Source organism: Takifugu flavidus, chromosome 4 (assembly GCF_003711565.1).
Source record: "Takifugu flavidus isolate HTHZ2018 chromosome 4, ASM371156v2, whole genome shotgun sequence".
Classification (NCBI taxonomy): domain Eukaryota; kingdom Metazoa; phylum Chordata; class Actinopteri; order Tetraodontiformes; family Tetraodontidae; genus Takifugu; species Takifugu flavidus.
The window spans coordinates 10,775,909-10,799,089 of NC_079523.1; the positions used below are offsets into that span (position 1 = coordinate 10,775,909).

General features: G+C 42.4%; 1 protein-coding gene across 11 annotated transcripts in view; it reads left to right on the top strand.

The window, feature by feature from the left end:
* The window catches only part of col7a1 (collagen, type VII, alpha 1), a 48,358-nt gene that overhangs the window by 18,677 nt on the left and 6,500 nt on the right, over positions 1–23,181 (top strand). For 9 of the 11 annotated variants that reach the window (XR_008950126.1, XR_008950125.1, XR_008950124.1 and 6 more), the window contains exons 37-105: positions 515–541; positions 641–694; positions 798–869; positions 959–1,018; positions 1,276–1,311; positions 1,392–1,436; positions 3,536–3,571; positions 3,652–3,696; positions 4,065–4,100; positions 4,242–4,277; positions 4,385–4,417; positions 4,500–4,571; positions 4,677–4,736; positions 4,827–4,862; positions 4,950–5,030; positions 5,444–5,479; positions 5,590–5,634; positions 5,714–5,785; positions 5,870–5,914; positions 5,994–6,029; positions 7,012–7,053; positions 7,250–7,330; positions 7,494–7,529; positions 7,629–7,664; positions 7,781–7,861; positions 7,947–7,982; positions 8,439–8,510; positions 8,580–8,624; positions 8,880–8,915; positions 9,026–9,061; positions 9,505–9,609; positions 9,691–9,756; positions 10,365–10,400; positions 10,484–10,519; positions 10,603–10,650; positions 10,732–10,767; positions 11,394–11,507; positions 11,669–11,878; positions 11,958–11,993; positions 12,076–12,120; positions 12,231–12,347; positions 14,399–14,470; positions 14,567–14,611; positions 15,280–15,315; positions 16,543–16,578; positions 16,659–16,703; positions 16,778–16,810; positions 16,919–16,981; positions 17,060–17,095; positions 17,465–17,545; positions 17,642–17,710; positions 19,082–19,117; positions 19,239–19,298; positions 19,372–19,420; positions 19,500–19,531; positions 20,576–20,611; positions 20,691–20,750; positions 20,830–20,955; positions 21,033–21,104; positions 21,234–21,269; positions 21,358–21,417; positions 21,534–21,578; positions 21,709–21,744; positions 21,876–21,911; positions 22,057–22,113; positions 22,194–22,265; positions 22,819–22,890; positions 22,991–23,026; positions 23,100–23,180. Coding sequence is in view for 1 of the 11 variants with exons in the window: in XM_057030447.1 (XP_056886427.1) it covers positions 515–541; positions 641–694; positions 798–869; positions 959–1,018; positions 1,276–1,311; positions 1,392–1,436; positions 3,536–3,571; positions 3,652–3,696; positions 4,065–4,100; positions 4,242–4,277; positions 4,385–4,417; positions 4,500–4,571; positions 4,677–4,736; positions 4,827–4,862; positions 4,950–5,030; positions 5,444–5,479; positions 5,590–5,634; positions 5,714–5,785; positions 5,870–5,914; positions 5,994–6,029; positions 7,012–7,053; positions 7,250–7,330; positions 7,494–7,529; positions 7,629–7,664; positions 7,781–7,861; positions 7,947–7,982; positions 8,439–8,510; positions 8,580–8,624; positions 8,880–8,915; positions 9,026–9,061; positions 9,505–9,609; positions 9,691–9,756; positions 10,365–10,400; positions 10,484–10,519; positions 10,603–10,650; positions 10,732–10,767; positions 11,394–11,507; positions 11,669–11,878; positions 11,958–11,993; positions 12,076–12,120; positions 12,231–12,347; positions 14,399–14,470; positions 14,567–14,611; positions 15,000–15,035; positions 16,543–16,578; positions 16,659–16,703; positions 16,778–16,810; positions 16,919–16,981; positions 17,060–17,095; positions 17,465–17,545; positions 17,642–17,710; positions 19,082–19,117; positions 19,239–19,298; positions 19,372–19,420; positions 19,500–19,531; positions 20,576–20,611; positions 20,691–20,750; positions 20,830–20,955; positions 21,033–21,104; positions 21,234–21,269; positions 21,358–21,417; positions 21,534–21,578; positions 21,709–21,744; positions 21,876–21,911; positions 22,057–22,113; positions 22,194–22,265; positions 22,819–22,890; positions 22,991–23,026; positions 23,100–23,180 (3,831 nt within the window). In the remaining 10 variants the exon portion in view is untranslated. Of the gene's footprint in view, positions 1–514; positions 542–640; positions 695–797; positions 870–958; positions 1,019–1,275; positions 1,312–1,391; positions 1,437–3,535; positions 3,572–3,651; positions 3,697–4,064; positions 4,101–4,241; positions 4,278–4,384; positions 4,418–4,499; positions 4,572–4,676; positions 4,737–4,826; positions 4,863–4,949; positions 5,031–5,443; positions 5,480–5,589; positions 5,635–5,713; positions 5,786–5,869; positions 5,915–5,993; positions 6,030–7,011; positions 7,054–7,249; positions 7,331–7,493; positions 7,530–7,628; positions 7,665–7,780; positions 7,862–7,946; positions 7,983–8,438; positions 8,511–8,579; positions 8,625–8,879; positions 8,916–9,025; positions 9,062–9,504; positions 9,610–9,690; positions 9,757–10,364; positions 10,401–10,483; positions 10,520–10,602; positions 10,651–10,731; positions 10,768–11,393; positions 11,508–11,668; positions 11,879–11,957; positions 11,994–12,075; positions 12,121–12,230; positions 12,348–14,398; positions 14,471–14,566; positions 14,612–14,999; positions 15,036–15,279; positions 15,316–16,542; positions 16,579–16,658; positions 16,704–16,777; positions 16,811–16,918; positions 16,982–17,059; positions 17,096–17,464; positions 17,546–17,641; positions 17,711–19,081; positions 19,118–19,238; positions 19,299–19,371; positions 19,421–19,499; positions 19,532–20,575; positions 20,612–20,690; positions 20,751–20,829; positions 20,956–21,032; positions 21,105–21,233; positions 21,270–21,357; positions 21,418–21,533; positions 21,579–21,708; positions 21,745–21,875; positions 21,912–22,056; positions 22,114–22,193; positions 22,266–22,818; positions 22,891–22,990; positions 23,027–23,099; position 23,181 lie in introns of all 11 variants that reach the window. The other 2 variants (XR_008950122.1, XM_057030447.1) reach the window with 1 other exon arrangement.

Below are 23,181 nucleotides of genomic sequence, written 5' to 3' on the forward strand. Positions count from 1 at the left end.
TAAACATATCATCTGAATAAACTGTATCCTCACATATTCCTCATTGGTAGATGTTAAAGTACGAAGCTCCAACAACAATTACTCTGAAATAAGCTGATTGATCATTAAGCGTGTTAAAACGTCCTCTATGCATTTTTACTTGTAAACATGTACACAGACTGCAACACTTTCCGACAGTTGCCGTCTTCAGGCACACGGTGGCAGTGTTTAGTCACTTTATTAAGAGGAGGTTTACTGTAAGATGGTCCATGTGTCTTTGTATTAACAGAATGATTATTACAAGTATTACTGCAATATTTTTCTATGTTAATTGTTGTTTCTTTTTAATTGAAGCTAAAACTTAAAAGTAAAAAAATCCGAGTTCAACTAATAAAGTTGCTTAATATCAAAAAGCAGACTTGCTTTATTCTTGAAACAGAAGAGCACAGTGTGTGGATCCTCCTGTCTTATTTTTGTCTGAATTAGATAATTATGCTGTCGTCACCATGTTTCACTTTTACCTCTCTTTCTGCAGGGAGAGAAGGGCACCCCAGGGGAGCGGGTGAGTCACACCACCACCAGCTAGACTCCTTACTGCACAAGTGTCCTAGGGAGAACACAATTATAATGATTCACGGCTATTGTCTCTTTTTGCTGACAGGGAGCTCCAGGAGTCGGCAGTGGGGTTGCCGTGAAGGGCGAAAAAGGCTCCCCGGTAAGGGCTGTCAATCACCGACAATGTGCTGACATGTTTACCTTACATGAATTGTTGATGCGTTGCCTCTATTAGCATTCACTAATTGCAATTTTATCATCAGGGTTCTCCAGGACCTCCAGGGGGCATAGGTCCTGTAGGACTGGCAGGACCACAGGGTAAAAAAGGAGAAAAGGTGACTGCAAATTTAATCAATAGTGGTTGAGCTTGTTATACAGTAAGTTTAGCTCAGTAAAGATAAAACAATAATCCCTTTTTTTTTAGGGTGAGAGTGCTGACGGGCTGCCAGGTCCTCCAGGCAGGCAAGGAGAACCTGGTGATAGAGTAAGACGAACACGTCACTTTTTTCTGATATCAAAATGGCGATAGATCATAACAAAGTGGATGCTTTACAAATAGCAACAACACCTCCTTTATCGCTGCCATGCCTCCACAGTCCTTGTTATATTGATCACAATTTCCACAGTATTATTCATTTTGCCATGTACCAATGAACTGTGGCTGCCATTCCAATTGCCACTGGTAAATATCCAGTCTTTTGGCACAAAGAAATGGTGACATATTGTCCTTACATCTTTTAGGGTCCCCGTGGGCCTCCAGGGGAACTTGGTAGCAAGGTAAGATATAGGTAAGAAAAGTCACCTGGGTTGAAAGGTGCAAATTGAAGAGTGATATTTTCTGGTCTCTGCTGTGATAGGGTGACAGAGGACAGCCCGGGGAGGATGGATCTAAGGGAGACAGGGTGAGTCACATGACATGAGAGTCAGTCAGACATGTACATGCACGTCTGTATACGTGTAAATGCATGTCGATCATGGATTATTAGTCTTTTTGAATTGATGTACAGTGATCCCTCGCTATATCGCGTTTCATCTTTCACGGCTTCGCTGCTTCACGGATTTTTTTTGCGAGTCGTTCATTGCAGTTCTCAAATATAATCGAAGGTGGCATATCCGTTTATAAAAATCTTCTTGCTCAGAAAAAGAAAGAGCGCCAACAACTACCCATAACAATGTTCTTCTCTGGGAGAAAGACTCCTGCGCCTTCAGTAGAAACAGACGCTCCAGCGGAGCGGAGTCAGGACGAAGAGGCGCAGCTGGGACTGAAATACGCCAGTGACAATGTTTCCAACCTTGTATTACTAGATTAAAATGATTGTTTTAAACAAATTTTGGGCTTTAAAACAGGTTTTGATTTTTGGTTTCATTCTATAGTTCAGTATTGCATTGTAAAATAATAAAAAAAAATGAAGCTGACTACTTCATGGATTTCACTTTTCGCGTGTTATTTTTGGAACGCAACTCCCGCGATAAACGAGGGATCACTGTATATGAACGAGTGTGGTGCCGGCTTTGTTTTAGAATGTTTCCTCATTGTTTAGAATTGGAGATTATTGAAAATTCAAGGCAATATTACAACCATTAGGATAGAGAACACCAGGGCTAAATCAGTATCACATGGAAGTGTGCATATGTGCGACATCAGAAAGTACAGAGAACATAAAGTTGCTCATGTAGGTGCACATTGGTGTGCCAAAAATGGGATCACAGGCTGATCCAAGTGCTGTGGATTTCCTGTTGAGGCGTGTGTCATTCCCAAGTGGCTGCAGTGCTTCAGGCTTGAGTGTTCCAGGATGATGATGGCTTGGATGCTATTGACTGGCCCAGCCATTCCTCAGACCTGGATCCAAACAAGCACCTCTGGGACGTGATGTATCGGTGCATCTAACACTGCCACATCAAACCAGAGCTGATTGATGCTTTAATCCAGATCTGAGGGAAGATCCTCTATCTGTCGCCCAATCAGAAGCACGCTTGGACAATGAAGGAAGTGCATAGAGGCCTGTGGAGGCCGTTCACACTACTGAGCTGTTATGAGTTGTGATGACTAAAGGTGGGATCAATATGATCTCTTTTTTCAATTTTTATTTCACGTTTCTGAATCTTATCCTCAGTGGGTTTATCCCTCATATGTTATTTTGTTCTCAGCAAATAACACCATTTTATCCAATACAATTTTACGCTGACACATTGTATTCCAGAACTGGGACACGTGCTTACTCCATATGATCTCATTGGTTTTTGTGAGGAAATATATATCAGTAACTGTCGCACTTTAATACACGACCTTTCCATCCAATGCGATCTATATTATAAAGAAGCCTTTATTCATCAATTGCTTGCACAGCGGAATTCTGAGGCTGGATGGAGGGTCAATCTGATGTTGAGTGGCAATATTGTTCGCAAACATAAATATATCAGCATTACTGATGCTTCAGGATGCATCTCTCGATTTATCACTGCAATAAATCATAGCTCTCTAAATCAAAATCACTGAAATATACAAAAGTAGCTCACGAGGGATTACATATATTTGCTTCACAGATATTTCTAAGGTGATGATTATTTATTCTTGATGTCTGATGATGATCATCAGCAGTGAGAGCATCCTACACGTGATTGTGCTTGAGAGACTGTGTTATGTTTTGCCTGTTTCTTTATATCCATCTGGCCTGATTCAATTGAAAAGAGCTGTGATAGTCAGAGGATTCTAGGATGAAGAACAATAAGAGCTGATTAACTTATTATACTGAAACATGGACAGTCTCGGCTGCTCTAGGGCATCCTGTACTTGAGATGAACCAAACGCCCCAGTTCAAACACCTGTCTAATTGAACGTGGCTACAACACGATGTTGGTGAGGAAGGTTATGAGTTCAAAACCCCCTTGATTTGTTTTGATAAATGAAGCTTCTTAGCATCTAAAAATACTCAATACTTACTTTAACTTAAATGGATAGTGAGCAAATTACTACTACATGTGGTCATGTGACTCTGCACAGGGGGAAAGAGGAGCAGCTGGTGAACCTGGGGAGAGAGTGAGTTATTTCAAAGCATTTCAAATTACTGTCGTGCTCATTAGATTTTGAGCTTTTACATGAATAATGTTGCGTTTCAGGGAGACCCAGGAAAGCCAGGCACTCCAGGAACTCCAGGATTGAGGGTAAGTAGATGTTTTATAAAGTGTTAAGATTAGATATACTTGATTGATCCCACAATGGGGAAATTTACTTACTTTTAGCTTGTATAGTAGTACAAATTAGCAGCATATGACATTACAGTGTTACACTAATAGAGTGTACAATAGTACTAGTGCATAAAAGATAGACTGTCAAAGATAACTAAAGATTTACATAGAAGAAAGGTGACTAAGTTAAAGCATTTTTTCATTAACACTATAAACTATGTGCATTAAATTCAATGGAATAAGGTCGATACATAAATGAAAAACATTGCCATATACTATTATTATGTTTCTGTCTCATTTTTCTGCCTGGGTAGATGCATAATGTCTGACTCATTTGTCATTAGGGTTTACCAGGGTCCAGTGGCTCACCAGGGGAAAAGGTGGGACTGATTCCATTAAGAGAAATTAAATGTGAAGCAGGAGGCTAACAGGAGCGTGATTCCATCAATGTCTGCTTCATAATGTGATGTAATGAATTTCCAAGCTGAGGTGAATAAGCTATTGAACCTATCTGTTCCCAGGGGGGTGAAGGTGCACGAGGGGAGCCTGGTAGAAGCGTGAGTAATTAGATTTAGAAAATCTTGCTATTAGCTGTATTCTCACCAGTCACCCTGGCAGGCTCTGTGACGACTATAAGTCTCTGTTGTGTTCACTATTTTCACAGACTCCGGGTATTCCAGGGAAGAAAGGGGATCAGGTATAATGTTTCCTATTTAGAAAAAGCCTGCCTGAGCTGAGCGGTTTTTCACTCAGTTGTTTCCACTTTCTGATTTTCACAGGGTGACAGAGGCCTGCCTGGTCCAGAGGGCCTACGGGGAGAAAAAGGAGAGCCGGGGCTAAAAGGAGTGCAAGTGAGCAAGTGGTGGATAATGAGGATGCTTTAGAAAGTATTGAATATTCCATATCAATTCCAAGTTCTCTCTGCATCACATTTGCACTTTCTTCCATTTTTCAAGGGGTCTCCAGGACCTGCTGGAACAGGTGTAGTTGGATCCAAAGGGGAGACAGGAGAGAGAGTAAGTTCACTTTAGAAACTATTTTCTTTGTTGAATTTGTGCCCCAAAATGAAAACGTAAATAAGGAACCATAATTTGCTTTATCTTTAGGGACCTCCTGGTGCCAGCGGCAGACCAGGCATCAAGGTGAGAGGCTGGCAGTTTACTGCTTTTAGCCCTAATTTGTAATTTAAATCATCTTAATGTTGGATTTCTCTTGTAACTGGTCTATAGGGAGATCCAGGGGAACCAGGCGAGAGGGGGGAGAATGGGCGGCCAGGGCTCTCAGGAAAGCCTGGTCTTCCTGGGAAAGAGGTGATGTATAGATTCTTTTTAAAGATTAAGTGCCTCCTCTCCACAATCCGATCAGTGTCATCTTTAATACATTTACGGTGAAGCACTTTTCTATTAATGACCTCCATTGGAGGTTAAATGCAGTAACTTGCACTTGCTAGAGCATTTTTTAGCATAGCATCGCGACTTGATACGTGGATAGAACATTATTAAGTGGCACATATCTTTTGCTGATGCGGTGGTATATTTCAGTTGCCCCTGAATGTATACCTTTATATATATAAACTTTATTCTGCTCTGTTACATGCTTTCTAATGATGCAATTTAAGAGGTAAAACTAAATGTAATTTGTTTGCTTCTTTACTCTGTACTTGGATAGAGGTTCTAAGATTTCTTTCTGTTTCTAATCAAATCTTTATACCTGTATCATACAGGGAGCTAGAGGTGAAAAGGGTGACGAAGGTATACCTGTAAGTATGGTTTCTGTGTTCCACATCATTACTCATCTCATGCATTTATAAGAACGAGCCTGTGCTCTACATGCTGCTGTTAAGGCCTTTTTCAAATTGATTTTCAAAAGGGGGAGTCGGGTCTTCCAGGGAAAGCAGGAGAAAGAGGTTTGAGGGTATGTTTTTAGTCTAAACTCATCAAATGAATCTTTTAAATCTATTTTAAAGTTAACCTTAATCTTTGACTTGACACAGGGACTGTCTGGTCAGCCAGGGCGACCAGGAGAGAAAGGTGAAACAGGAGACCCAGGAGAGACTGGGCGTGATGTGAGAAACCTATATAAAAACATACATTTATAACTGATAACGTTTAGTCGAGCCGCTAGGTGATTCTTCTGCTTTTGCTGATAGGGCAGCTCTGGTCCTGCCGGACCAAGAGGGGAAAAAGGAGACCAGGTTTGTTGTTTTGCTTTATCTTTGCAATTTCACAATTTTGTGGTTGTCATTGGATTTACATTTTTTACTCTCCTTTAAGGGCTCCCAGGGGCCTCCAGGGCCACCAGGAAAAGTGGTAGGTGTGATAACACTGCCCAGTTTATACATTATACAATACTACCAGTACAATACCAGTAAAGATGCTGCTGGTTGTTGAATATTAAATGAGTTGGGAAGGACAATCCTATAAAATATAGACATAAACAAAACAATTAGACGAGGCTGTGTGATTTGTCACAGTTCATGCCAGTCAGTAAAGGTTAATTAGACAGCTGCACATCGGAAGATACAATGGGTTGGGGCTTTTTTAGACATTAGGCTTATGGAATGATAAATAAGACCCCAGTGAACGCAGTTAGTTATCACAGAACAGGATACAGGAGTGTTCAAAATGACACATTAAGCGACACACTAAGGATCAAAATCATTATTCTACATCAATACCTTAAATATTCTAGCCTCATCCATTAGGCTAGAAAAACTTGCTTGCCTCAGCTTGAGGGTGTTTTTTGCTCAGTCCACAAGGTCTTTCGCTTGCCTTTAACTGAGAAGAGGCTTCATTCACAGCGCTGCAGTAAAGCCTAGAGTAGTAGAGGGCTGCAGTAATGGTTGCCCATTTAGAACTTTCTCCTATCTGCACACCAGAGCTCGAGCTCAGCCAGAGCGGCCATTAGGTTCTTCATCATGTCTCTTATCTGGACCACTTTGGTCAGACCCATGGCTCTTGGAAGATTCCCGGTTGTTCTGAGCACCTCTAATTCAGAACATTAGAGGAGTCTGTGCTCTTGAGAAGTTTGTGTCCTCAGATCAGTGTTGAATTAAGATCAGTGTTGTATAAAGACAAACATGTCCAAATCACATTCAGACCAATGAATTTAGCACAGTAGAACCCCAATCAAGCCATGCCAACATCTGAAAGATGTTATGAATTATGACTGTGCAATAGATTACTTTTTCTTTATAACCCGAGAATTGTAGTATTGTCCGTTCCAGTTGTGAGAGGTGTAATTTACATGTGTATCAATCTGGATAAGCTTCAATGTGTTTCTTTTAAACAGACTGACATTCAAGGTCAGCTCAAAGGAGAAAGAGGACAAACGGTAAGCTCTGAACTTAAATAGCTTCCGCTCTGAAATGTTGCCGCTAATGTTGTAAATATTGACTTTCTGATTGGTGCAAAATACATAAAATCACGTCAACAACTAATAAAACATGCAACGCATGCATGTCGGAAAAGGCTAAAATGAAAATAGAACGTGTTGTAGCCATAACAAATTGCATCACGGTGATTGTCAGGGAGATGACGGCGAACCAGGAGAGCCTGGACACAAAGGTCAGAAAGGGGAAGCAGGGACTCCTGGAGCCCCGGGCCTACAAGTGAGTTTTTTCTCATTCTGCCACTTAGAACTGTTTCTGTGAGCAGAAGAGAAGCTTCTATATATGCATCTGTATGTACGCCGACCTGTTTCCCTGTGGATTTGGTATGCATGGCTGGTTACCCTTTTTGACATCTGTGTTTTTTTCTCTGTGTTCCGTGAAGGGTTCTGAGGGACAGCGGGGGCCTACAGGCACAAGAGTGAGTTTGACATAAAATAGGAATTGTTTGGTAAATTAATATAAGACATAACATTACATACGGATCATTATTTCACACCTATGGTTTTGTACTTTCCAGGGTGAGAAAGGTGACAGAGGAGCAGCTGGAGACAAGGTTTGAAACCAATCAATCAATGCATGGCAACAAAGAATGATTGTTTCTCAGCCAGGGTTCTTATGTTGAATTTCTGTCACCTTTCCTTTATAACCCTTAAATATCTTTGTGATCAGGGAGAAAGAGGATCAGCTGGGTTAGATGGTCGTCCGGGTCTGGATGGTAAACCTGGTGTTTCTGGACCCCCTGGTCAGAGGGTGGGTGGTTCTTACCATTTTTATCTGAACAAGAATGGTGCTACATATTCGTTACCATTGCTGTTTTCTGGCTTCTTTGTCACAGGGGGATCCTGGGAAAACAGGTGATCCTGGAAGAGATGTAAGTTTTTGCTTTTTGTGTCTCACAGTATCAGTTTCACTGGAAAATGCTGATGACCCTGTGGTAAATTAGTGCCCATAGGGGAGTTTTCATGTTCGTATGTGATAAGCATGTCCTGCAGGGGGCGCTGTGGAGGCGTTATAATTCAATAATAACTTATGTTTAAGGAAAACTTTCCCTATTGCATGATATATTATTAGGTAATGTCAGAATATTTTAGATATACACTTGGAAATGTTAGTGTTCTTTTAAACTGTCTTCATTTCAAACTGCGTCATTGCTACCAGCGCTTTAATAGAAATCTCGTCATTCCACACTGTGCATATTCCCATGGATTCACTTTTACGCAAATGACATATACATGCCCAAAAACTGTCACAATATGTTGCAAAAATCATAATTAACTGGGAATTTGTATTGGAAAAGAATTGAGATTCCTTCTGTGTGTGTCGACAGGGTTTACCAGGCCTTAGAGGAGAAGCAGGACCACCTGGGCCTGTTGGACCTCCTGGGAATCCTGGGACACCTGTGAGGATATACACCGTGTGAATGCTGCTGCATTATCGATGATTAAACATTACTGCTGTTATTTTACAGGGTAAAGCAGGTGACGATGGCAAACCTGGCGCTCCAGGCAAAATGGTAACTTGTAACTATGATTCACTCTGCCTTTATAAATATTCATATAAAAATTACATACATTATATAACAACTAGCTCAAACCAGTTTGATACAAAGTACAGCTGACATTTTCCTTATTTTCCTTCACTCTCACCCTCTCACTTGTGACAGTATGGATGTTACTTTCTTTAATCGTAATTGTTGCACATATAAAACCGTTGAAATTGCATTTGTTGCAGTTGTTTCAAGAAAGATGCTTCTCTCTTTTTTTGACAGGGTGAAGAAGGTGTCCCCGGTGAAGATGGCAGAAAGGTTTGTGGCTGTTTTTGCAAATTATATCCATTTGGAAGGACTGAAGCATTTATTTAATGTTTTTGGAAGTTGTGGTTATAGTGGTTTTATTTTGTATCGTTCATCTGCAGGGAGACAAAGGAGAAGCAGGAGCAGCAGGAAGAGATGTCAGTTAAATCAGTTCTCTCTCATCTTATTATGTCTAGTTTGTTTCCTCACTGTGTGCTGTCTTTGTCCAGCCTGCTGTGTCCCCCCCCCCACCATTTAATGATCCTTCCATCCTTGATATTATTGTACTACACTTCCATTTTTCTCCTTTCATTTCTCCTCGTCACTTTCCTCTTGAAATCTGTATTTATTTGCTCTGACATTGACATAACTCACTTTCACTCACTGCCGAATCAATGTGCTTCTCCGAGGAATACTCACGAGCCCAGTTTTGAAATGTCAGAGTGGTGTTTTCATGTGCAAATTCTTATTAATTATCTGGATGACATCAGCGGAGTGCTAGCAGCACCACCTGCTTTGATTTAATTCTTCAATGTCCTCTAGAGGAGGAAGTTCACATAAACATTGTCATTGTTTGTTGTGTTTTTTCTTTCCTTTTCAGGGCCGTGATGGGCTGAAAGGAGAACGTGGCCCTGCTGGACTTGGAGGACCCTCTGGACCTCCAGGCCCACCTGGCTTACCTGGCACTATTGGTCCACCTGGGCAGGTTTGACCTTCACTGTTAGATTTTGGTCATTAAAACTGCTTTTGTTTGTTTCTTTACAAAGGCACTTTTTTCGCATCACAGATCGTATATGTTAAAGGAGCTGATGCTACACCGATACCAGGACCGCAAGGGCCTCCGGGCACTCCGGTGAGTGCGCAGAGCATTTTAGCGTAGTTATTAGGTACAGTCTTCCTATTTGTATTGTCCTCCTAAGCAAGCTATTGATCTCCAATTGCTTCTGTCGAGTGGAGAAAAATACAGTCTTTACACCCAAAACTGAGCCATATATTTAAAGCAATTGAATCAACCTGCAATTATCAGTAAGATATGGCATATAGATCTTACTGGGTGGAATTAGAAGATGGGATATCTGTCTGGATTAGACTGATATCCTGCCTTCCCACATAACTGTCTCCTGTATTGTGTATTCAGGTTCTTCAGCTCTATTTATAGACCTCATTCCCTTGAATTCGACTGAAGATCAGAATGCGACTTATGTGTTTTTATCTCATTAATGTGAGCTGGTCAAAGGACCTTTTAAGATCTTGAAAACATCAAAGTGTGAATATTTCTCATTCAATTCATGCTGAAAGACCACTGTGCAGGTTCATGTTGCTAAATTCCATTTCACCAAGAACTACACCGTATGTGTACAATCCCTTCACTCTGGACATGCAAACTATAGCTTGATTGGCAGTAAAAGACTAGAAGTAAAAGACTAGAGTAATTTAGATTGTCTTTGTTTTATCCTTCAGGGTGTACCTGGAATCCCTGGAGCTGTGGGAACCAGAGTGAGCTCTCATTTTGTCTTTAATGTTTTTTGTTTGCCTTCGATCTGACCTGAGTTTTAAGTTTTCTTTTTTCTTTATTTTAGGGCGAAAGAGGCCAACCTGGCCTTAAAGGGGATGCTGTATGTCAATCCCAGTTCAAGTGAAAGACTAGAACCCAAATGAGGCTTATTGTGTGGGTTGTTGACATTTCTTTTAATTTCAGGGAGATCCAGGAGAGGATGGACGACCAGGCAAACCTATAACAGCAGCAGTAAGATATCGTGATGGAGACATATAGGAACATTTATTTCTTACTTTTGTTTAATTATATTTGTGGTATTTCCTTTACCAGGATGTACAGAAGGCTCTGGCCAGCTTTGGCATTGAGGTGTGTGTCTCATCACTCATTTTTTTGGGATGTTGGTTTGTGTACGCAGACAAACTTCTGTCATATCATCTCTCCACCATTTTTGGCCTTTTGTGCCTGTACATGACTGGCAATTTTATTTTTAATTGTCACACATGCAGCCCAGAACTGTCGTTCTGCCACATGCGCCATTTAAACAAACCTCTGTTTTTCTTAATAACAACTTATTTCTTCTCCATAAGTATGAAAAGGAAAATCGTGTCTATCAGGTGAATTGTGCTGGTACGGGAATAGAACTGTAAGAGGTTAATGTAACAGCTCTGGACAGACTTTAATTCTAAGTTACTCCCACTTAGCTGAAGATTGCCAGTGAATGCGTCATCCTTCTATTAATGGTCTGATTCCAGAAGCTGCACAGAGAGTTGTTGTAGAGAACAACTTCCGATAATAAATACATAATGAATCCATTCAAAATAAAACTGCTTTGAAATCCTCAAATATGACTTTAATTGCTGGAAATTTAGAGTCACAGTCAATAACTTTAAAGCAGTGGAGAGAGCAAGTTCAGCTTTATAGTCTGCTTACTGACTGATGTTGTGAATTCTGACTTGATTGCCGCTAATTACACTTTTCTGTCCTCTGCACAGGTGACCAATCAAAAACTGGTTGTGGACAAAAAGGAAATTCTAGCACAGAAAGGAGAAAAGGGGGATAGGGGAGCCCCAGGTGAACCAGGACTGAGAGGACAGCCAGGTTCAGATGTAAGCAATTACAGGCATTTTGTGATATTGACAACCACTTTTGTAGATTTTTATAACCCCCCCCCACCCTTAAAAAAAGCAAATACTTTATCTAATCTGTGCTCTTGTTTATTACTGACAAAAGTTAGAAACACTTTTTTGACATTCTTGTTGTGTACCAGGGTGCTCTGGGATTTCCTGGAGAGAGAGGATCCAAAGGGGACCAGGGAGAACGAGGCCATACAGGAGCACCTGGGCCTCCGGGTAGAGCCATTACAGAGAGGGGGCCAGAAGGATCCCCAGGGCCTGCTGGAGAGCCAGGAAAGCCCGGAATACCAGGGATTCCTGGAAGAGCTGGTGAACAGGGAGCCCCTGGACGATCAGGTGAAAAGGTGAATATAAAGAATATGTAAAAACTTGATTTCTTCCATTTTGATGGGCATCCTGCTTGATCTGTGTACTGTCTTTAAGGGGATAAGTGGACCAAAAGGTGACAAAGGAGAAGCTGTAAGTTCTGATATTTCTGTCCCATTCTGATAAGGTGTTTACTGTTTGATGTATTAAACTAATAGTTTCTTGTGTTTTTCAGGGTAAAATTGGGTTACCAGGAGTAGAGGGCCCACCAGGCCAAAAGGTACGCTACATAAACTCCCAATTGTTACATTTTTGTATTAGATGAGGTAAAACGAGACTATTTTGAAGAAATAAGATGCAAAGCGCTTCATTTGTGGCCTTTTATTACAGGGGGCATCTGCTGATTCAATACTGGTTGGATCACCTGGGGTCAGGGGCCCCCCTGGGGTTTCTGGAGAAACCGGAGAGCCTGGAGCTACAGGACTACCTGGATCCAAAGGAGAGCGAGTAAGATATATACAATAAAGTATAAAAGCTTCGGCCAAAGCTAATTAGTCTGTAATCACTACAATTACTCCAGACCGAACAGTTGTGTTTTGTGCCATCCCTCATGTTCTACCTATGGTTCCTTTATCAGTTCAACTGTTCGGCAGTAGCTCAGTCTGGAGGGGGCTGGGCTGGGAATCAAAATCAAATCATCTTTATTTATTTAGAGTCTGTTGACATTCAAAATTATCTGGAGGCACTTTACAGAACAGCAGAGAGTTCTTGGTTCAAGCCCCGGTGCGGTGTAAGGTGTTTTGATAGGAGGGCGAGATGCAAGGACACCTTCAGAGCACTGCTGAGGTACCCTTGAGCAAGGTACTAACCCCCCCCGAAATGCATATATATGTGCAATGAGCTGGTCGACTGATTGAGGGGCGTGTGCTGCCTTTGCCCATATGCAGCTGAGATAGGCTCCAGCACCCTCTCTGTGACCCCAAAAACGATGTTTCAGTCATGAAAAAGAAAAGAGCTTTATTTTTCCATTGGGAACTTTATCCATAGGCTTGGATAAAAACAGACATATACAAATAGCATGGCAGCATCCATACGGGCAACACATCACCTACTATTCAGTGCTCTAAACAATGAGGGCATAGTGTGACAGGGCTCTCTTGGTCTTAAAGGCCAGAGATCTGTGTCTCAGACCAGAAGGTGGGAGAAGATGATGGGTGTGCAGTGTGAGAGGGATATCAGAAGCAACTTGACCACCTTTTTCGTCCATGTCTTGTAGAAAGAGAGGAGTGATTCAGTCGAATTATTTGACTGTTCATTATCATGATATTGTTTAGTGGGTTGCGATGAATATTGGACAATGATCCAAACTAGACTGATATGTTGAAGGTTATTTGATTACATGAGGCATTTGTAGAAGGCAAGTAGGGCTGTCTGATAAAGCTGGAGTCTGCTGAGTTTCCTGAGAAAAAAGGCACTACTGACACTTGGAGATGGCTTTACTCACTGACATTGAGTTTACAATCAATTGTTGTAGAGTGAAAAGAGGACCGGAGAGATTACAGAACCTGGGGGAGGCTGCTGCAGGAATTGACTTGGGTGACCTAAAGTCTGTTCACTCCAACCCTCTGATATCTGTCTGACAGGGATGAGAGGGTCCAGATGATTGGGTGTGGGTTGAAATCCATCTGGAGTCATTTCTGTCTCATCAGGTGAGGCTGAACGGTGTTGAATGCACATGACGAAGTCCACAAAGACCAGTCTGACAAATGACTGGAGCTTCTCCAGGTGTGTGTGGGTGGTGTGCAGCAGAGTCGGGACCACAGGTGTGCTGGCAGTATGCAAACTGAAGCGGATCAGTGTGCTTACTGACCTCTGGTGGTGCAGTGTAACAAACCACTGTTAACTAAGACGGGAGTGGTACAGCAGGAGTCTCTGAGAGAAGTCGTTGGTAAAATACACACAGTCCACTCCATGTTTCTACTCACGGTGTCCAGCTCCAGTCCCAGTGGAGTCCCGAATCCAATCAGGGAAGCTCCTAGTGTGCGATCGCTTTGTCAAACCAGGTCTCGTTGAGGTGGATCAAACTATCCTCTCTGTAAGCCCACTAGTTTATTCCACAGGGAGCAAACATTGGTGAGAATGAGAGAGGCGAGCGACGTCCTTGTTTGTTTACCGGTGAGCTTTTCCCGTCCCTGCCTCGTGCCATCTTTCCTTCCCGGGCATCCTTGGAACCCGGCCCGGTCCACATTGCCTCAGTAGCAGTGATACACAATTGTCCATGTCCGGTAATCCACGTGCTGCAGTAGCAGCACACCGTCCCGCTGTACCGCAGGGTTTTACCTTCATGACATCAGCAGCTCCGTGGTCCAGATCAGCAGCAGCATCAGGGAAACCAGGGACTTGTTGTGAAAGAAAAAGGGCTAAACTTAAAATAAAGATCATGTTCGAGAAGTGCAAGCCTTCAGGGAGTCTGAGGAGTGGCCCACTTAGACAATGTCATTTAAAAAAAGGTTTAAATAAATAAAATGCCTCTGCACCTATTTTACCTTGTCCTCCAGGGTTCAGTGGGAAAACAGGGGGAAAAAGGAGATAAAGGAGAAGCTGGAGAAAGAGGACGTGACGGTCCACAGGTGAGCTGGTTCATGGTTGGTATATTGGTAGTACAGTAGTACTTCCTCTGACATCTTCAAAGTCAATGAACTTTTATAATCTGTGATTTTTCTTAGGGAGCAGTAGGGGAACCAGGAAAACCTGGTCAGGATGGAAAACCGGTAAAGTTTTCCTTTTCTTTGCAAGCAACATAATTTTTAACGTTTTACATAAACTTAAAGACATCAGTATTCATTTGACTGTATCTTTTGCAGTAGTGTTGGGAGTACTGGTAATAACGGTTGGCTATGAAATCCATTAGACTAAAATAGTCTTCACACCTCAGTGGTTTTAATGTTGTGTCTACAACTTGATTGATTGTGCATAATTGAATTTTTGTGTCTGTAAACATGCATAATTTAGGCTGTAAATGAGGATATTGTTTCAGGGAGGATTCCAATTAACATCACAGGACACTATGAGGGTTCACGCTTAGTTAGTAATTTTGCAGGACGACGTCCTGCTTACTTCCTGATGCTGTTTGTTTTCCTCCCCTTTTTGTCCGAGCAGGGCCCTACAGGGTCCACTGGTCCTCGAGGCCAAGCAGTGAGTAAGCAGTAAGCCCGGGAACAGGACTGCCCCTTAGACTTGATGTGGCTGCCAGCACCAGCCATAAAAAGCTCTTATTTCCCACCTCTTGTGCTCATGCTTCATAGGTTCTTAGGCAGGTTTCTGTTGCAGCTGTTTGGCTGACACCCCCCTGTTTACTGCGTTTGTATGTGCTCGTATCACTTATCTCTTTGCAATTCTGTTTTTGTTGCCCTCTTCCCCTTTCTCTCCTCCTCTCCAGGGCCTGCCTGGCTTCCCTGGAGTTATAGGCAGACCGGTAGGTTCTCTGCTACTGGCTGACATTGTTGGGCTCTGAAATGGGGGGAGTGGGAGAACCGATCCCTCTGGTATCCGATAAAAAGGGAAAAGAAAGATGTTGTTAGACATTGACAGGCAGTAGCTCAAATGGTACTTTGCTCTTAGCAACAGCAGGCTAGAATTGCATATCATGACGATACACACACCATCATGTCCCTCCAAGGCAAATAGCAGGCAGAGTCAGAATTTGATTGGTTCTTATCCTTTTAATAAAAGATTAATCAGGTCAACGTCTCCCTAAAGTATCTCTTTAAAACTCATGTGTTGAATATTAAAGTTGGCGTGTTTTTAGTTTTTCTATATTGTAAAGCAACGCACATTTGTTGGTGGAGATCAAAGGAAGCCAGGACAGAACATGCACCAGTGAATATAAATGTGTGTGCATGTCAGTGTGTGTACGTGCATGGGGATGTTAATTTAGGCGTTCTCAAAAAAAACAAAAAAACATGTTGATTCACTTGAGTCTGCTTATCGTGTATGCAGCTTTGCCTGTTCTCTGTTGTGTGCTTAGTGCCTCTCACAGCCCCGACTTTATTTTTTTTCAGAGTTTATCGGGGCCGGCGATGTTGTTGATCCTCTGTTTTTTTTTAATATCCTTCCTGTTGTCATGAATCATGTGTTTGCATTGATATTTGTGAATAATTTATATTCACTCCATGTGGGTCAACCCATTACACGTTTACTCTCCTCTACTCATTTTTTAGAAACATATTTCTATGTAAATATGTGCTGAGCAGATAGCTGAGCGCAGCGACTTCCCGCAGCTCCGCTGTCACCGCTTGACAGTCAATCAGCACAAACTCCAAGAAGTGTCGTTTCACATCGAGAGTCCTCTAGGTTTTCCTCGCTAAATAAGGACACAAATGGGCTTCAAAGTGTTTCCTCTAAACAACGTCTAGTAGTGGTGTAGCTGAAGGGGTCAAATGATAGAGGTCATCTAGAGGTTTTTGTCAGCTGCTCAGTAAAAAACATTGTAGTGTTGTGTTGTCACCCAACAAGACGAGGAAATAACCTGCCTGCCTCCCGGTCTGCTGTTTTTTTGTTCAGTTTCTGTGACTGAGTTAAACTGCTGCATGAGCTTTAACTGCATGCACACTGCTCCTTAGCCACAGAAAGTCTTGCAAAAGCTTGTATTTGACCACAAACATTATTGAGGAAGTGTTGTAAGGATTTGCTGTATTTGCAGGGAAGTCCAGGAGAACCAGGCTTGAGGGGGTTGACTGTAAGTGCCACATACCTAATGAAGCCACATTAATATTTATAGACATTAGTCCATAGCATGTTCCCCTGTTTTCCATTTAGGGCTCCATGGGTCCCACTGGGCTTCCAGGCCCACCAGGGGTTAAGGTAAATTAACTATTACAAATAAATCTTCTTAGCTGTCACTTACATTGTTTTTTAAACAACGTTATTTGTTTCAGGGTAATCAAGGAGATCCAGGTGTTGGTGTCCAGGTAAAATAACTCTGATGGGATTTTTAGACCATTTTAGGGAAGAGATTATATCACCTATCACATTTTACAACAACATTCCACACATCTGTGAATAATATCTCTGTCTAGGGGGCACCGGGGGCTCAGGGGAGTACAGGCCTACCAGGGCCACCGGGCCTTCCAGGAGCTGTTGTAAGTGTTGTTATAAATTACAGTGTCCCTGAAATGTGTTTGTGTGCCCTCAATACCATATATATTTCCTGTCGACAGGGTCCACAGGGCCCCCCAGGTCTGTCAGGGCAGGTGGTGAGTACATGATCAAAATCACTGCCTCTGTCACAGGAAAGTGGAAAAAATGTGCAGTTTTCATGGAGCTCAGAAATGGAAGGGAATGAAACGTCTATCCTGAGATTTATTTAAAAATTAACTGCATTTGCACACTGTGGGTGAACCGTTGCTCTCAAAACATGCTATTTGTTATTTAAACTCCTTTTTAATGGTATTGAATATTGAAATTTCTGGTAAAAGGCAAAAGTTTCATTCTGTAGTTTTTGTGAGGATTGAGACTAGAGATAGACATCTGGATGTGGTCAAGATGTGATAAAAATCAAATTATTAGTTAACTGTCCATAAAACTGTAACACGCTGTACTCTGATGCATGTGCTGTTTCTCAGGGTGAAGCTGGTAAACCAGGAGTCCCTGGAAGAGATGGAGTGCCTGGCAAAGATGGAATTCCAGGATTACCAGGGAAGCAGGTGTGTGCTTGGTTGTGTGTGTGTGAGAGCATGTGTGTTATGTGTTGTTTTTATCAGATCCTTGCCTGTGTCACCATGGTGTCATTTGTTCTTCAGGGTATTGTTGGACCTCCAGGCCAGCTGGGTTTAAAGGGGGAGCAGGGAGACAGTGGTCCTCCCGGGAAGGTGAGAGTATGCCGAATTTAACAAGCAGCCTCTGCTGCAAGGACAGTCGATGAAATTGGTTTGTCTTTGCTTTTATTAGATGTGATCCGAGCAGCATAATATTCAGGGCCCGAGGAAATAATATAACACGGGGAGACATTATTGCTATTTTTAGCTGCAGGAGTTTTGATCTGATCAGAACAAGGGTTGTCTTATCCTCAGTCTTCCTTCAGGGGGCCAGAGTCAGCTTTCTTTGACTTGTCCAGCTGGAGCTTTAAGCCAAAGGGTGCTCTTGATGCTATCAGCACACATGCCTTTGTTGTTCTCCTGCCTCACCTTTGATATTTCAGGGCTGCAGCAGTGTGACGGATTTTTTGGATTTAAGCGACATGAACTATTACAGTCAGGGTTTTTAAATTGGTAAACAGAAACGGGAGTTGTGATCGCACTCCCATCTCATCTGTGGTGGGATAAGAATCTTTTAAGATCTCAGATAGATGACTGTGACTTGCCAGAGTTTGTGAACCATTTTTATATTAGGTTGCACAAAGTGACTATCTCATGTGTGTCCATTATGATGTAGGTAATATTTGTATTTGATTGGCATCATATTACTGATATCAGAGAGGACTTGACAAAGGTTACTGGGAAAGAAATGTCTGACACCACATGTGATGAGTCCTCCCCACCTCTGACTATTTTTTGTGTTCTATTTTTTGTAACAAGCCATCAGTGCCAAAGTCTCTATCAAGGCTCTGTAGACAGAAGACACAAAGATGGATTTTGCTTGTCAGGAACTGGGAAAGCGGTGTCGTACCCGTCGTTATTGATGCTGACGTGGATCGTGACAAGTGTGTTGAACAGCTTCCTCGCTGCTGACTGCTGCCTCAGGTTCAGCACCTCTGACAGAGTCACAGCGACTGTCACTCCTGTTCCCGAGGTCAATAAATAAGGAAGGGACACTAGTCCAGCTGCTGAGTGACTCCACCATTCAGTCACTCGCACACATGCACACAAGAACAAATACCAAGAGACGTAAAGGCTCTGCTTTGTGATGCATGTAAGACTTGGTAATTTACAGCTCAGGCATTGTTATTCGCTCTCCCGATTCAGTGGTTCCAGACGTGAATTACTTTTCTTAATTTGGCAGAAAGAGAACAAAGAATCAAGAATAAGATTATTGAGCTGTGTGTACAAAATGTCAATACACAAGGTTTTCTCCCTTATTTTTACTTAACAATTGAGTCACAGCTAAAATCAGTATTGGCTGGGCTAATTTGACACCTAAATGCCAAGGCTTTTAAGGTATATTTTCTGTCATTTCATGCAGTAGACTCCATTCTGTGCACAGATAATTGTGATCATTTCATCCATTTATGTGCGCTTTTACAGGCAGTAGCTGGACCGCCTGGATCCAAAGGAGAGAAGGTGTGTCACTGTCGTCATTAATGTCACAGTCATTCATTATGGCATTTTTACAAATCATATCAGAAGTATCTTGTTCGAGATGATGCATCGTTTGGAGCTGACGTCACTGTGAATGATGTAGGGTCTTCCTGGTGTGACGCTACCTGGTGTGGTTGGAGAGAGAGGTCTACCTGGAGAAAAGGTGAGCGTGACCAAACCAGATGTACGTGTCCTTTTTGTCCCTGTCAGTCCTCATAACACCTGCTGTCTTTCAGGGTACCAAAGGGGACCGAGGTGCTTCTGGCATCAAAGGAGAGAGGGCGAGTACCAGCTTAGCATCATAAATATGTATCTCTGATTGAACTCTGTGGTGACAGAATTCCATTTACCTTCATATAGGGAGTGGCTGGTGAATCCGGAGAGCCTGGAGAAGATGTAAGCTATCACTCTTCACTGTTTGCATATCTTTTCATGTTCTTAAAGTAAAGTAAATCTTTAAAGGTGTACTGTGCAAAATAATGTAACACCTTATGTTAACTGGAAAAAAAAGCAATTACTTGGCTCACAGTCAGTGGTGAACACACCATTATGCTGAATGATTTAGAAGGAGCGGTGAGCGGCAGTGGCTCAAAGAGGGGTTAGAGTATGGTGGCGTCTGGGAGGAGCAAATGGGAAATGTAAAAAAAAGTGACTGATTGGAAAAATCAAATTAGGAGAAGCAGTTAATGAAGCATTCCCATAGTAGTGGAACACATTATTCTGCTCTATTTGGACCGTCAGAGCAGAAACAGGAGGACGGAAGAAATTCTCACTTTATGAAAACCATTACCTCTTAAATATATCCAGAATTATTATGTCTCTTCTCAAAAGTTGTTTTCTATGGTCCAATCAATCACCCTCAAGCACATAATTTAGCTCCTCAGTTAATTCACTCTTTGCTGAGTAAACTCTACACCCAGAAACTGAACTCTTTAACAATGAGTATGTCCAGGTATCATTTTACATATCTTTACTAATCATACTTAATGTTTTAGAAGCATTTGAGCTTCATGTGATTTATCTTGGACAAAGAAAACTTAAATGTGTGATACAGGAAAATGAATTCAGTGATCATAATCACATTTTGAACATTTGTTGACAAGCTCTTTTACAGTCAGTTATTTATTTTTATCACAATATCTCATCCTTCTTAACTGTCCTGATTAAAGTCTCCAGTCATTCCTTCTTAAACGCTCGGCTGTAAGCTCCTGTAATTCCTGAGGTTTTGATCGTTTTCATCCCTGAGCTTATTCACATAAATGGCAGCCGGTCCTCTGACATTTGGCACCAAGTTCTGATGAAGCGTCTCTCCGGCACGTTTATCAGCAGAAAACTGCTGACACAAAGCTAATGTTAGCAATTTTATTGTGGGATGATTGACTCTGGTTTGGAATTCCCAATGAGTCCATTGCACAATCAATAATGGTCCGTCTCATGCAGGGGGCGCAGGGATCTTCTGGGCCCAAAGGAGACAAGGTAAGCTTTTGTAACATGTCTCTTTACTTGTATTAATATGATTTCTGACCGTTGCAGTCATGAAAGCTGTGTATTACAGGGGGAGAGGGGCGTTGGACTAGCTGGCCCCGCTGGGCGGGTCGGGCCTCCAGGTTTAAAGGTTCATTTCAGATGTTTTTTTAAATCATATGAGATTTTAAATAAATTGTGCCTGAAAACGAAATGCGGCATGATTTCAGGGAGATCCAGGCCTTTCTGGACTGCCTGGTCCTCCGGGACAACAAGGGAAGCCTGGTGATATCGGGCCACCAGGTCTGAGAGGTGAAATTGGACAGTCTGGAACCCCTGGTCCACCAGGAAATATGGTTGGTGCAGCTGCTGTATGCATTTTTTATGTTAATCCTGCAGTTCAGCATGAATTTCAGATTGCTTTTGTTTTCAGGGCGTGCAAGGATTTGCAGGCAGCCCTGGAAAAGCTGGCCCTGCGGGACCACCCGGATCTCCTGGACAAGTCGTGAGTTTTTATTATAATTTGCGAGTACCTGGGTGAAATATTAAATTGTTATTTTAGTTCGGATAGAGAACCAGAAAGGGAGGAGAATGGAAGTCTGCTTGAGGTAGCTTACATGTTTCTGTCTTTTAGGGCGCTCCTGGAACTGATGGTTTCAAAGGCGACAAGGTGATGGCCCCAGGCAACATTTACATCCCTCCTCCTCCTTAAATGTCAACAAGTTCTTTTGATGGGCTCATATTATTTCTGTTGCCAGGGGGAAGTTGGTGTCGGTCTTCCTGGTCCCAGAGGAGAGAGAGGAGATCCAGGACCCAGAGTAATACATCGGATACATTGCCTTCTTATTGAAGCTCTGTCCTGATATGAATATGCCCCAGGAAACTCATACAAACTCATCCATATGTGTGCCTTTTCATTTGTGTCATGTTATAGGGAGAGGCGGGACGCCCCGGCCTGGATGGAGACAGAGGGCTCCAGGTAATATTCACGGTCTTTGCCTTTTTACACATGCTTCACTAAATCGGCCTTTCAGGCAAAGCCGCCTCCTGTCTATATCCAAAATTCCAGTTGAGCATAGGTCACGATTATTATTTTTTTTGATCATCAGGGTCTGGGGGGAATGCAAGGCCCTCGAGGAGAGAAGGTGAATACAACCAGAGCTTTTCCAATTTAGCTGTCTGGTGGTGTGAGCTGCACCCCTGAGCATGCTGCTCATTCGAACTGATGAAATATTTCCATGAATTATATTGTGAGCATTCAATCTTTTCTCTTCAGGGCGACGGTGGGCTACAAGGGGACAAAGGAGACAAGGTGCGCCTCACTCTTTTCTGTCCCAAATGTGTGTTTTTAAAAAGAGACTCTAAAGGAGGGAAGACATGAATACACAGAATGATAATGGCTATGCAAGAGTTAAAGAGTCATGGTTTAGTCTTCTGCTCAACACTGTCATTCACAGGGGGACACTGTGCTGGTGGGGGGACCGCCTGGAGAAAAGGGCAACAAAGGAGAACTGGTCAGTGAGTGTCCAGATGGGTCCAAGGTGCTTTTGGTTTTTTTCTTAATAATTTCCCTGTTGTCTGTGTCTGGTTTTAGGGTGACAGGGGATTCAAAGGTACTCAAGGAGAAAAGGGGGTGAAGGGTCAAGATGGTCCACCAGGAGAGCAGGTAAACAGCTGCTTTTTCAGTTTCAGTTTGCCTTTAAAGATCCGTTCATCACGCTGGAAAAAAAACTGCATTCCAAGCTAAAAAGTTAAAAAGTTCCAAGTTCAAACCAATCAACACATACATCACTACATCTATTGTAGCATTGTACCAACCATAGTGCTGCAACAAGTGAATTTCCCTCTAATGGGATCAATAAAAATGTATCTTAGCAACTCTGTAATTGCTCTGATTGAATTTAGAGTTTTCTTTTGGTGTATAACATGAAGGTGTTAAAAGCAAACTTATGCTTCATGACCCGCATGTCTGAGATAATATATCTTGTACGGGTATTTATTATGGATGAGAGGTGGGTGAGGCCCTCATTAGTCGTGTGGCTTTAACAGCCAAGCATGCCGAGGCATCGATCTCTCATTCAAAGGTCAATTAAGATCAGAAATATCCCCCTTAATGGTGACATTTAAACACTCTGCTGTGTAGGAAGCTAAATCTACGATGTCGCTCTAGTCATGCGGCATTTGCTCAAAATGTTTTGAATATTTCTGTTTAACGACAGGGGTTGAGGGGGGAGCCAGGAGAGAGGGGATCCACAGGATTTCAAGGTGCCCGTGGCCCCCAGGGACAGAAGGTAAATGTGCTAAGCTGGGAGGCTCATTATCATCAAATTATGACTGATAATAAAGTTAGCATCAGTCATTAACTCTAGTGTAATTCATTTATCTTCACAGGGAGACAGTGGCCAGCCTGGAGTACCTGGTGAACCGGTGTGTGATACGTGACCCTGCTCGGCTCTCTGTGGCAGATTGAACCGGGGATGATTTCTCTTTTGTTTTTCAGGGTTTGCCTGGGAAGGACGGGGTGCTGGGCCGTAAGGGAGAGAAGGGAGAGCTCGGTGTCGTAGGACTGAGAGGAATCAAGG